Source organism: Oncorhynchus mykiss, chromosome 3, assembly GCF_057628025.1.
Source record: "Oncorhynchus mykiss isolate SJ-2025 chromosome 3, ASM5762802v1, whole genome shotgun sequence".
Taxonomy (NCBI): domain Eukaryota; kingdom Metazoa; phylum Chordata; class Actinopteri; order Salmoniformes; family Salmonidae; genus Oncorhynchus; species Oncorhynchus mykiss.
The window spans coordinates 12,308,614-12,322,500 of NC_143024.1; the positions used below are offsets into that span (position 1 = coordinate 12,308,614).

General features: G+C 45.4%; 1 protein-coding gene across 1 annotated transcript; it reads right to left on the minus strand.

Moving 5' to 3' along the window:
- Positions 1-1,212: 1,212 nt before the first annotated feature.
- Positions 1,213-8,585, minus strand: spmip4 (sperm microtubule inner protein 4). Its single transcript, XM_036936690.2, has 9 exons — positions 7,985-8,585; positions 6,935-7,144; positions 6,468-6,539; positions 6,209-6,238; positions 4,527-4,717; positions 4,283-4,371; positions 3,702-3,882; positions 3,107-3,201; positions 1,213-2,870 (listed from the first exon to the last, which is right to left on the minus strand). Exons 1-9 carry the CDS (start codon positions 8,287-8,289, stop codon positions 1,698-1,700), a joined length of 2,346 nt encoding a protein of 781 aa, XP_036792585.2. The 5' UTR covers positions 8,290-8,585; the 3' UTR covers positions 1,213-1,697.
- Between the last annotated feature and the right edge of the window lie 5,302 nt (positions 8,586-13,887).

The window sequence follows — 13,887 nt, forward strand, 5'->3', positions numbered from 1 at the left end:
GATGGAAGGACAGACTGCTGTAGAACGCCCAAGGACATTCCACTCCGGCATGACTCACTGGCATGGAACACAGAACAGTCTTTTGTGTCAAGCTGTAAAGCCAATCTGACTGGCAACACATGGTGTTGGAGGTGAAAAGGTATTTTTCTCTCTCAGATGCTGCTGCTCGAAAGAAGGTCAATGCAGAACTTGCGGTGTGAAAATATGGATTCTGTATCTGGCTCTGTATCTGGATTCTGTATCTGGATTCTGTATCTGGATTCTGTATCTGGCTCTGTATCTGGATTCTGTATCTGGATTCTGTATCTGGATTCTGTATCTGGCTCTGTATCTGGATTCTGTATCTGGCTCTGTATCTGGATTCTGTATCTGGATTCTGTATCTGGATTCTGTATCTGGATTCTGTATCTGGATTCTGTATCTGGATTCTGTATCTGGCTCTGTATCTGGCACTGTATCTGGATTCAGTATCTGGCTCTGTATCTGGATTCTGTATCTGGCTCTGTATCTGGCTCTGTATCTGGATTCTGTATCTGGATTCTGTATCTGGATTCTGTATCTGGATTCTGTATCTGGATTCTGTATCTGGCTCTGTATCTGGCACTGTATCTGGATTCAGTATCTGGCTCTGTATCTGGATTCTGTATCTGGCTCTGTATCTGGATTCTGTATCTGGCTCTGTATCTGGCTCTGTATCTGGATTCTGTATCTGGATTCTGTATCTGGATTCTGTATCTGGCTCTGTATCTGGATTCTGTATCTGTCTCTGTATCTGGCTCTGTATCTGGATTCTGTATCTGGATTCTGTATCTGGATTCTGTATCTGGATTCTGTATCTGGCTCTGTATGTGGATTCTATCTGGATTCTGTATCTGGATTCTGTATCTGGATTCTGTATCTGGCTCTGTATCTGGATTCTGTATCTGGATTCTATATCTGGCTCTGTATCTGAATTCTGTATCTGGATTCTGTATCTGGCTCTGTATCTGGATTCTGTATCTGGCTCTGTATCTAGATTCTGTATCTGGCTACATGCACATCAGTATATAGTCTGAGGTGGACTCCTTGGTCCACTTGTATTATTAGTCATCTGTAGACTTCTTTATGCTTTTGTAACAGACCATAAATGTGTTCCTTTCATGTGTTCATCAGTCATTCCATCTGTCATTGTGTCATGTATAGTGCCGCATATATACACTCAAAGCATGTACACTACTTCTGGATGATTTTATTAGAACCATCTGCACATGGAAAGATAGACATGATAAGATAGACATGATAAGACAGACATGATAAGACAGACATGATAAGACAGACATGATAAGACAGACATGATAAGATAGACATGATAAGATAGACATGATAAGATAGACATGATAAGATAGACATGATAAGACAGACATGATAAGACAGACATGATAAGACAGACATGATAAGACAGACATGATAAGACAGACATGATAAGATAGACATGATAAGACAGACATGATAAGACAGACATCATAAGATAGACATGATAAGATAGACATCATAAGATAGACATGTCAGTAGCTTTGAGTAAACGACAGTATATGGTTGGATTTCCCATCATGAAGAGATAATGTTGTAGACCGTAGACCCATTCAACTCACTAAGCCCTCTGATGTCTTCCACTCCTTACAGACTGTGGGCATAGTGGTAGGTCTACAATACAGTGCTCAGTTGTGGAAATAGAAGGAGTTGAATCCGTAGAAGCGGTGCTTTCTCCCGGTGTGTACATTGTCCTGCAGGTTGACCGCGCCCCCCTGGAGGGAGCTGTGGAAGAGACGGTGGACCTCCGACTTACTGAAGGAGTCCTGGAGCTCCAACAGGGCCAGCTGGCACCGGCCCCTCTCCCCTGGGTGGGTGGAAGGCAGGGCATGTGGACGGGGTTGGATACAGGGGTTGGAGATACTGCGTGTGACGGGGATCTCTCTGTTCTGCCACTCCCGATCCTGTTCTTCAAGGGTCTGATTGACAGTCATCTCAGAACCCAGAACTAAATTCCCGCCAGAACGCCAGTTACGGATGTTGGGAGAGACCAGATCAGCAGCAGACAGCTCTGTCTCAGATTCATATGCCGCCCCTGTGTTGTTAGTAGCCAATGCTGGAGCTGGCTGGCTCAGGCTGAACAGGTTACCCCCTGATGCTGTGTAGCTCTGCTTCTTGCTGCTAGGAACGTCCTCGTACCATACCTCTCTCTGGGTGTTATTCTCTTTGGTGACCTCTGTAGTCTCATTCAGTGGAGAATGGGGCAGCTGGCAGCTGTACAAGGCCAGAGAGCTCTCTGTGTCTGTGACCTTCTCCAGGGAGGCTCTGGGAGCCTGGCTACTCTGCTGGGGGTCTGATGCCCCTGGCCCTGGGTGATGGAGCCCTTCTCTGACCTCCTTGACCTGGCACTCACACCTCTCCTCCCCACACCTCTCACACCTGGAGCCTTGATCTTGAAGGTGGTGACCAGGGAACACATAGCCAGACACCTGAGCAGGCTCCGGCACAGACACATCTCCAGCCCCAGGCCCAGACACATCTCCAGCCCCAGGCCCAGACACATCTCCAGCCCCAGGCCTGGCTAGACTGAGCTCTGAGTGGCCGTGGCTGTTGTTGGGTTGGCCGTCCTGAGTAGAAGGGTTCCCCTTTATCTCCTGATGACTTTGGTGACCAGACATAGTTCCCAGAGGCCCAGCAGGGTGATTCTGTGTGGAAGTCTGGTCTGTGCTGTGGGACTCTGCTGCTGGGGCAGTGACAGGAGGGTGGTAGGTGCTCTCCACCTTATGACGGCCCTGGCGTATTCTGGCCTTGCGCCCGTCTCGTGGTTTAGGGGGCAGCAGGACGGGGTGGGATCGCTCCCTCTGAGAGAGACGAGCACAGGTTTGTTAGGAGGTTTGTCTCGTTCAGTCATCAGAATAAAGTGATACTGAAGAGGAACTGTGTGCTTGTTTAAGCAGTCGAAAACTATTTCTATGGTAGTTGGGGAAGTTAAAGAAGGTTTGGAGGCTAATAATGTGTTATTCTAGCGAAGCAGTTAAATGTAGGAATATTACAACTGCACTGTATATTCAGGTGATTCCTGTGTTACTGTACGTACCAGCTGTGTTGTGTAGGGAGTTGTCTTCCCAGTGATCATGTCAACGGTGTTCTCATGGTAGTCATCCAACCTCCAGGGATTAGTAGACCCAGTGCCTGGAGTAAAAACATATGACATGCTTGCCATATTTAATATGATATCTGAGTGAGAGTGACTAACCAAATCAATGCGGCCCCCCGGTCAGTGATTCCACCATGATTACTACAAGTTTAGATAGCTGGCTAGACTAACTAACCAATCTAAAAAATGGTAGCGGACATGGGGCTAATTGAGTAACTGTAGAAAAACTGCTGATCCACAACCAAATATCAAAACTTGCACCTTGTGTATTCTACTATTCTAACTCTTAACAGGAAGTTGAGACCCAGACTGAGTTCCTAAAAACATGTACAACAATAATTGTTAAATTGATCCGCGGGCCGCCAGTTCCCTGGTCCAACTAGTCTGGGTATTCTTCCATGTCTCTCGTAGCCTCTCAAATGGCACCCTGTCCCCTATAGAGTACACATCTTTTGACCAGAGCCGTATGGACTACATAGGGAATAGGAAGCCTGTTGGGATACAGCCTGTGTGTTCGGGGCTCTGCTCTCTATACCTGTGTAGTGAAGCTGGTAGGAGGTGACCCAGTGGGACTTCTCCACGTTGCGGAGCATGTTGGCTGTTCGTTCAGACAGCGTGACGTCCCAGTCACGCAATGTGGGGTTGGGAAACACTGTCTTCTGGGACTTAGGGTAGAATACCTGGGTCTGGGCCTTGCCCTTAACTGGCTTGGGGTGCTGAGAGACAGACAAAGAGAAAGGTGACACAGGTGTCGGGAACAGATGTAGTGTGCATGTGACCTTCTTCATTAGGTTGTTTCCCGAATGGCACCCTATTCCCTTAAAAGTGCACTACTTCTGAGCAGGGCCCTGGAATAGGGTACTATTAAGGAATAGGGTACCATTTAGAACAAATCCCTAGTCATTCACTTCATTGAGAACATTCATTTATTGGGCTTCACTGGTCAGATGAGATGAAATATAACATTAAGGATCATATTCTGCCTCCCAAATAGCACTCGATACCCTATGCAGTGCACTCTATGGGGAATAGTGTGCTATTTTGGGACACACATGTTTCTGTGTACAGTGAGAGGGAAACCTGACTTAGCTAAATGACTGTACTGTAGCTACTCACATCCAGAAAGCCATGTTGTCCTGGCCATGAGATGGTTTTCTTCCTGGTTGTCATTGGTGCCTCCAGTACCTCATGACGATAAGGACCTCCTGGGATTGAAGACAAGACACTTCATCTGGGAATGAGGCTTGTGCTTGTGTGTGCGACCTTATACGGGCAAGCACGCAGACACACACACACACACATACAGACACGCACAGACACACATGCAGTTTGCATACACACACACACGCACGCACACCACCTTTTGTCTTTCTCAGCACGGTGACCTCTGGAGCAGAGGACGGGACGAGGGGGTTCAGGGGTCGTAGGGACGCAGCTCTCACGCCTGTGTCGGGGTCGTCTGGTGAACGGAACGTTGGGAACAGGGCGAAGCGGGAGATGTGGGCCTGATACGGATGTTCTTTTGGAATTGGAACCTTTATCATTATCTCTCTGTAGGGAGGGAGGGCATAGCAGTGAAGGAAGGACAGGCATTACAACTGTATCATTATCTCTCTGTAGGGAGGGAGGGCATAGCAGTGAAGGAAGGACAGGCATTACAACTGTATCATTATCTCTCTGTAGGGAGGGAGGGCATAGCAGTGAAGGAAGGACAGCCATTACAACTGTATCATTATCTCTCTATAGGGAGGGAGGGCATAGCAGTGAAGGAAGGACAGGCATTACAACTGTATCATTATCTCTCTGTAGGGAGGGAGGGCATAGCAGTGAAGGAAGGACAGCCATTACAACTGTATCATTATCTCTCTATAGGGAGGGAGGGCATAGCAGTGAAGGAAGGACAGGCATTACAACTGTATCATTATCTCTCTGTAGGGAGGAAGGGCAAAGCAGTGAAGGAAGGACAGGCATTACAACTGTATCATTATCTCTCTGTAGGGAGGGAGGGCATAGCAGTGAAGGAAGGACAGCCATTACAACTGTATCATTATCTCTCTGTAGGGAAGGAGGGCATAGCAGTGAAGGAAGGACAGCCATTACAACTGTATCATTATCTCTCTGTAGGGAGGGAGGGCATAGCAGTGAAGGAAGGACAGGCATTACAACTGTATCATTATCTCTCTGTAGGGAGGGAGGGCATAGCAGTGAAGGAAGGACAGGCATTACAACTGTATCATTATCTCTCTGTAGGGAGGGAGGGCATAGCAGTGACAGTAGGACAGGCATTACAACTGTATTGAAGCAGTCAGTGTAAATGATATCAGCACTATAAACTGTGTCCTCCTTTCTCCACTCTCTGTTGGGAGGGCAGAGCAATAAAGGACAGAGACAACATTTCATATACAGTAAGCAGTTAGATGGATATGAATCCTATACATTTTATAATGATCTTACTGTTGAGGAGGAGGGCATAACAATAAAGGAAGCAGAGACCAACTGTATATAAGTAGTTTCTGTAGAACTGGGGTCTCCAACCCTGTTCCTGGAGAGTTAACCTCCCGTAGGTTATAACTCCAACCCTGTTCCTGGAGAACTACCCTCCTGTAGGTTTTAACTCCAACCCTGTTCCTGGAGAGTTACCCTCCTATAGGTTTTCTGCTCCAACCCCAGTTGTAACTGACCTGATTCAGCGTATCAACCAGCTAATTATTAGAATCAGGTGTGCTAGATTAGGGTTGACACTTCACCACCTACAGGAGGGTAACTCTCCAGGAACAGGGTTGGAGATAAAAACCTACAGGATGGTAGCTCTCCAGGAACAGGGTTGGAGATAAAACCTACAGGATGGTAGCTCTCCAGGAACAGGGTTGGAGATAAAACCTACAGGATGGTAGCTCTCCAGGAACAGGGTTGGAGATAAAACCTACAGGATGGTAGCTCTCCAGGAACAGGGTTGGAGAGCCCTGCAGTTGAAGGATATTCCAGTAGTACTGTAACAATTGAGAACGAGAAACTGATCTAGATCACAGAATGAGTACTTACGCGATGTTGATGTCCGTTGGTTTTGGTATACTGAAAATAAATGTTTGTAAAATAAGAGGATAATCAAAATGAACATTATATTGGTGTAAAAATGATTTCAGCCATGAACTATAGCAGTTCATCCCAAATGGCACCCTCTTCCTTTTATAGTGCACTACTTTTGACCACAACCATATGGGCCCTGGTCAACAATAGTGCACCATATCGGGAATAGGGTGCCATTTGGGACACACATTATAATATGTATAAGTCAACCTACAGCTGGTCGTTGAGGCGGACGTTACTTTTCTTGGTAGGTGTAAGGTCATAAAACTGTTGAATGGTGATGTTCCTGTGAAGACATTAAAGGAGAAGAACCCTCAGTTGCCTCTCAAATGGCACCCTATTCCCTATAGAGTGCACTACTGGTCAAAAGGAGTGCACAGTGTAGGGAATAGGGTGCCATTTGGAACGCATTCCAACAAATACAACATACCCTTGGTAGGTGAATGTTGACATTTCAAAGGAGAAAAATGGTTAGTACATTTTCAATCAATCCACAATCTCACAATTACTCGAAATCAAGGACTTTGGCTCACACTTGGAATAGTTTTTTAAAAATGTTTATATTATTTTGAGAGAGAATTTTCTGAATGCTACTGAATGCTTGATACTCAGAAGTAGTTCAAGTAAATCAGAAGACAAGTTTCCGCCATTAAAAAGTCATGGTCCTAATGCTAATCTTACTCAGGTGGGACGGATCCTCCGTAGCTTAAGTGGCGATGGCCCTTGATGATGGCAGGGGTGTGTTTACTCTTCTGGGAGGAGGACGCCATCTTGTGGCTGGAGTGCTGGCTCAGTCTACGCTGGGTACGACCCGACGGTAAAACCCTGCTGCTGCTACTGGGAACTCCGGGAAGTGGTGGGACTCTGCTGCTAGGGCCTCTGGGAAGAGGACTGCAAGAGGACATTTAAACCAGTTGCTGAGGAACAAGTCAAGGTCAAGGGCGTCCCTAATGGGACCCTATTCCCTATTTGGACAGGTCAAAAGTAGTGCACTGTAAATGGAATAGAATGGCATTTGGGATGTAGACTAGGGTTCCCAACGACACTCCTGTTCAGATGTGACCCGCTAACATTCCCATGTGACATCATTCATAACATCTCTGACCATCAGGTCTATGACAGACTAAAGGATTTCTTTCCATCAGCTAAGCTACATGTAGTTCCCATAGTGCACCAAGACATGATGTACAACACAGACAGTACATAGTGCACCAAGACATGATGTACAACACAGACAGTACATAGTGCACCAAGACATGATGTACAACACAGGCAGTACATAGTGCACCAAGACATGATGTACAACACAGACAGTACATAGTGCACCAAGACATGATGTACAACACAGACAGTACATAGTGCACCAAGACATGATGTACAACACAGACAGTACATAGTGCACCAAGACATGATGTACAACACAGACAGTACATAGTGCACCAAGACATGATGTACAACACAGACAGTACATAGTGCACCAAGACATGATGTACAACACAGACAGTACATAGTGCACCAAGACATGATGTACAACACAGACAGTACATAGTGCACCAAGACATGATGTACAACACAGACAGTACATAGTGCACCAAGACATGATGTACAACACAGACAGTACATAGTGCACCAAGACATGATGTACAACACAGACAGTACAATAACCAAATATACTGTAGGGCACTGGCAAACAAAATGGAGTCATGCAGGAGGATAAGACTGTTCTCTTACCTGGCCAGAGGTGGAGAGTGAGGCTGCTGCTTACACCATGGCTTCCTGCTCTGTACCTGTTTCAGATCCTTGTTCTGTTTGTACATGTAAGTCTCCTCTTTCAGTCGCTGGAGGAGGGAGAAGTGGTCACCCAGCGACGGCGGGTCTGTCTGGGGCTCAGCGACAGCATACGGCCCCCCAGCCTGGTGCAGGCGTTTCAGGAGGGGCAGGGAGGAGGAAGACCTCTGTTTGTGAGACAGGAGTAAAGGACTCCTCCCTATCTGTCTGTGGTCAGTGGGACGTTGCTGGATCCCTAGGCTGGTCATAGTGACGATGGCGTTGTCAACAGCAGTAGGCTAGCGTCCGCAACAGGATCTGGGTTAGTGACACCCTATCCACTGTCTAGGCTGAGCAGCACACAGACTTGGTCTCTGTGTCTGTGCTCTCAGCAGGACCTGTACCATACAGGAAGATACTACTAATATCCAAGCGTCACAGCTCAGTGAAGTGTCATGGAGTCTCCCTAGTGATAATATCCCAGCGTCACAGCTCAGTGAAGTGTCATGGAGTCTCCCCAGTGATAATATCCCAGCATCACAGCTCAGTGAAGTGTCATGGTGTCTCCCCAGTGATAATATCACAGCGTCACAGCTCAGTGACGTGTCATGGAGTCTCCCCAGTGATAATATCACAGCGTCACAGCTCAGTGAAGTGTCATGGAGTCTCCCCAGTGATAATATCACAGCGTCACAGTTCAGTGAAGTGTCATGGAGTCTCCCCAGTGATAATATCACAGCATCACAGCTCAGTGAAGTGTCATGGAGTCTCCCCAGTGATAATATCACAGCGTCACAGCTCAGTGAAGTGTCATGGAGTCTCCCCAGTGATGATATCACAGCGTCACAGCTCAGTGTAGCAGCAGAGAGAAGAATGACCAGCCTCACAAAGCCTGAAACCGAAACAGGTTAGCATGAGGCAGTGTCTGATGACAACAGATGGGTTTAATGACAGAGGTGGGCTCTGGTTACTGCATGGCTACTCATGTTCCTCCACGCACACACACACACACACACACACACACACACACACACACACACACACACACCTGTGAACTAATCCAGACCTCAGGTCACAGTGTATAGCCTTCATTATCCATGCTTGTATGTATATAGGCCGGCACTCACCTGCATGCGCACATAACATTAGAGTGACAGGATAGATACACCGCTAGAATACTACGCATTGAATTCGCTCTATTTATGTTCTTAAACATTTGCACGCGACTGACTGTACGACTGACGACGACTGTACTTTCTAATTTAATGTTCGTTTCACATGCAGGTCTATGTGTTGTTTTTCTCTACAAGACATCAAAGACTGACCCAGAATAAATTGGGTCAACGGGGTAATGTGCTTCAGCGCGAAGAGGTTTACCGACCTTATGTTCCCAACGGCAACGCCATGGTAACGGTTTAGATCGGAAAGAACTGTCAGAGTTGTATGAAGCGAAGGCCTCGCTGTCGCTGAGATGTTCTTTGCGGTCCGTACAGGTTTGAGGCAGTACAATCATGCGTTGTTGATTACGTCAGAGCAGGTCACCTTCTCCTGTGAAATCACAATGGAATCGGGATCAAAGGCTGGATTTCGCGGCGTTGAATATATCCTCTCCTTTAGCTGTCCATGGTGCTGAGTCTATGCGAGGATCGGGTTGTTCCAGAAAACACAAGAACGGCTTTTGTCCAGGAGCAATTGGCCTAGTTTGTGGATCAATTTCTCACAGTATCAAGAATAGAAGTAGGACTTTCTTTGTTTACTAATTTAATAAACTGGTCAATGCTAAGGGTGTTTTATTGATTTGAACCTTGTCAACCTTGTTAAAAACAGGCGCTCTCCCGCTCCATGTTTCAATTCACACTGCGTCTATCAATAAAAACATCGACCCGCCATGAAAAACAACACACCTCTAGGCTACAATGCCCTGCCCTTATTCTAGAATCTAGGCAACCGTTCCATCCCCCGCATCCCTCATAATCAATACAGTTTCTGACGTGACTTGGGGACGTCCAAAATGGCACCCTATAGCCTACATAATGCACGACGGGCCCAGGTCAAAGTAGTACACTACAAAGGAAATAAGGTGCCATTTTGGACGTAAACATTGAGTGTTTGCCAAGAAGCCTAGACATGCCTGGTTTACCAACTGTTTTAAGGAAATATATTCGGCATTAGCTCCTTAATTGGGATTCTCGTGAGACCTTGTCCAAAGTCTCAGCAAAACACAGAGATGTATCACTTCATGCAGCTGACCCAGAACTAAGCTCTCATCCCAAATAGCACCCTATTTTCTATTTAGTGCACTTCTTTTGGGTCAATAGGCTCCCATAGGGCTCTGGTCAAAAGTAATGCACTACAGTATATAGGGAATAGGGTTCACTTGCCTTGCGACACTCTGACAAATGGCACCATATTCCCAATATAGTGCACTACTATCTAAGAACTCTGGTCAAAAGTAGTGCACTATAAAAGGGAATAGGGTCCCATTTGGGGCATAGACTAAGTCCAGTGACCAATCAGCCTGTTCAGCCTCAACTGAAGAGCTGCTCTGCTCCCTGGATTCCATTTCCTGCTGCTGCATTATACATGTGGAATAGATGCAGAGATTTCTCCAGGCTCTGTTGGCTCTGCTTGGTGTTAACACCCAGGATATTATAGAGGTGGTTTGATTAGCTCACTACACACTGGGGCCCACGGAAAACGTTGCCCGCAGGGCTGAAAACATACCAGTGTTGTGTTATACAGTAGATATCTGTCTGTCTGTCTGTCTGTCTGTCTGTCTGTCGTTCAGGCCTCATTAGGCATAGCCTAGACAACATAGTCTCAGTGTCAACATGGGTTGACATTATGCTGAATGGGAAGACATATATGCTGTATGGGAAGACATAATTATGCTGTATGGGAAGACATAATTATGCTGTATGGGAAGACATAATTATGCTGTATGGGAAGACATACAACTATGCTGTATGGGAAGACATAATTATGCTGTATGGGAAGACATAATTATGCTGTATGGGAAGACATAATTATGCTGTATGGGAAGACATAACTATGCTGTATAGGAAGACATAATTATGCTGTATGGGAAGACATAATTATGCTGTATGGGAAGACATAATTATGCTGTATGGGAAGACATAATTATGCTGTATGGGAAGACATACAACTATGCTGTATGGGAAGACATAATTATGCTGTATGGGAAGACATAATTATGCTGTATGGGAAAACATAATTATGCTGTATGGGAAGACATAATTATGCTGTATGGGAAGACATAATTATGCTGTATGGGAAGACATAACTATGCTGTATGGGAAGACATAATTATGCTGTATGGGAAGACATAACTATGCTGTATGGGAAGACATAACTATGCTGTATGGGAAGACATAACTATGCTGTATGGGAAGACATAATTATGCTGTATGGGAAGTCATATAACTATGCTGTATGGGAAGACACACAACTATGCTGTATGGGAAGACATAACTATGCTGTATGGGAAGACATAATTATGCTGTATGGGAAGACATAACTATGCTGTATGGGAAGACATAACTATGCTGTATGGGAAGACATAACTATTCTGTATGGGAAGACATAACTATGCTGTATGGGAAGACATAATGATGCTGTATGGGAAGACATAACTATGCTGTATGGGAAGACATAACTATGCTGTATGGGAAGACATAACTATTCTGTATGGGAAGACATAATGATGCTGTATGGGAATTAATATATGAAAGTAAATTTGCAGAACATGTGATTGTTTGACATTTAAATGAATGAATCAACAGCCATTGTACACAGACTAATGATGAGCGTTTACAATGTTGCAACATGTTGCAACAGCCACCGACCCCCCTGAGACATCATCACACCACTTCACGTCTCCTCTGCTCTGTACCAGATCTCAAAGACAATGAAGAGGGGCGGACTGGAACCAGAAAGGGAATTTCTAACACACCGGCCCATTTATTCCCAACGAGGCCCCCATACCACACACGTTTTTCCAAGATGCCCTCATGATTAGCCAAATAATGATCATTCTGCCAAAACATCCCATTTAGACAGGCCCGCATGGAATAAAGGAAGATGGTAGATGTAACAGCAGAGTAAGGATCAGACCAAGATGCGGCGTGGTAAGTGTTCATGACGATTTTAATAAGAAAAGCACTGAACACTATGAAATACAAAAACCATAAATGAATACGTGAAATAACCAAACCGAAACAGTACCGTGTGGTGACAAACACACACACGGAAACAAACACCCACAAACCAACAGTGAAACCCAGGCTACCTAGGTATGATTCTCAATCAGAGAAAACTAATGACACCTGCCTCTGATTGAGGACCATACTAGGCCGAAACAGAAACCAAACATAGAAACACAAAACATAGACTGCCCACCCCAACTCACGCCCTGACCATACTAAATAAAGACAAAACAAAGGAAAATAAAGGTCAGAACGTGACAGTAGAGCCCATCTGCCCTATGGCCAGTCCATTTCTGTCTCATGGATAATGGACTGGCCATACAGTTATATAATGGAGACACCTCTCCTGGCTTAGTGCTCTCTCATCTGTGCTGCTGACAATGATAGGAGCCTGGTGCTCAAAGCAATCCAGCTGGACTAGTTTCCAGTTTCCAGGAGAATGATAGGAGCCTGGTGCTCAAAGCAATCCAGCTGGACTAGTTTCCAGTTTCCAGGAGAATAAAGGGAATATTTCAAAGCACATTTCAAAACAAATCAGAACTAATCTATGGAGACCTAGAGGGGAGAATGTGTGTGTGTGTGTGTGTGTGTGTGTGTGTGTGTGTGTGTGTGTGTGTGTGTGTGTGTGTGTGTGTGTGTGTGTGTGTGTGTGTGTGTGTGTGTGTGTGTGTGTGTGAGAGAGAGAGACAGATAGAGAGCAAGAGAAATAGACATGTATAGCACAATAAGTAGCTTTCTGATAGCCCTGTGTATTAAGAAGGACTACAGATGGAGAGACAAGACTACTGGACTACAGCCCTGTTTATTAAGAAGGACTAGAGATGGAGAGACAAGACCACTAGACTACAGCCCTGTGTATTAAGAAGGACTACAGATGGAGAGACAAGACTACTGGACTACAGCCCTGTGTATTAAGAAGGACTACAGCCCTGTTTATTAAGAAGGACTACAGCCCTGTGTATTAAGAAGGACTACAGCCCTGTTTATTAAGAAGGACTACAGATGGAGAGACAAGACCACTGGACTACAGCCCTGTTTATTAAAGAAGGACTACAGATGGAGAGACAAGACTACTGGACTACAGCCCTGTTTATTAAGAAGGACTACAGCCCTGTTTATTAAGAAGGACTACAGATGGAGAGACAAGACTACTGGACTACAGCCCTGTTTATTAAGAAGGACTACAGCCCTGTTTATTAAGAAGGACTACAGATGGAGAGACAAGACTACTGGACTACAGCCTTGTTTATTAAAGAAGGACTACAGAAGGAGAGACAAGACTACTGGACTACAGCCCTGTTTATTAAGAAGGACTACAGCCCTGTGTATTAAGAAGGACTACAGATGGAGAGACAAGACTACTGGACTACAGCCTTGTTTATTAAAGAAGGACTACAGATGGAGAGACAAGACTACTGGACTACAGCCTTGTTTATTAAAGAAGGACTACAGAAGGAGAGACAAGACTACTGGACTACAGCCCTGTTTATTAAGAAGTAAAGTCATGTACACGTGTAGGGCGGTTAAGACAAAAGCTGAATGTATCCCCCTTTCCCATGCAGGACTCAATTACAAAAGAGATATTAAACATAGAAGGACGCCTGAACAGAGTCGCTGCTTCTGTTTTTCATGGGAAACTAA

Excerpts from the sequence above, each read along its gene's own strand:
- spmip4 (XM_036936690.2), bottom strand. The coding sequence starts at position 8,289 with ATGACCAGCCTAGGGATCCAGCAACGTCCCACTGACCACAGACAGATA. Across the intron at positions 3,202-3,701 it reads CTACCAGCTTCACTACACAG|GCACTGGGTCTACTAATCCC; the intron begins GTATAGAGAGCA and ends TTTTTACTCCAG. Across the intron at positions 2,871-3,106 it reads CTCCCTACACAACACAGCTG|AGGGAGCGATCCCACCCCGT; the intron begins GTACGTACAGTA and ends CGTCTCTCTCAG.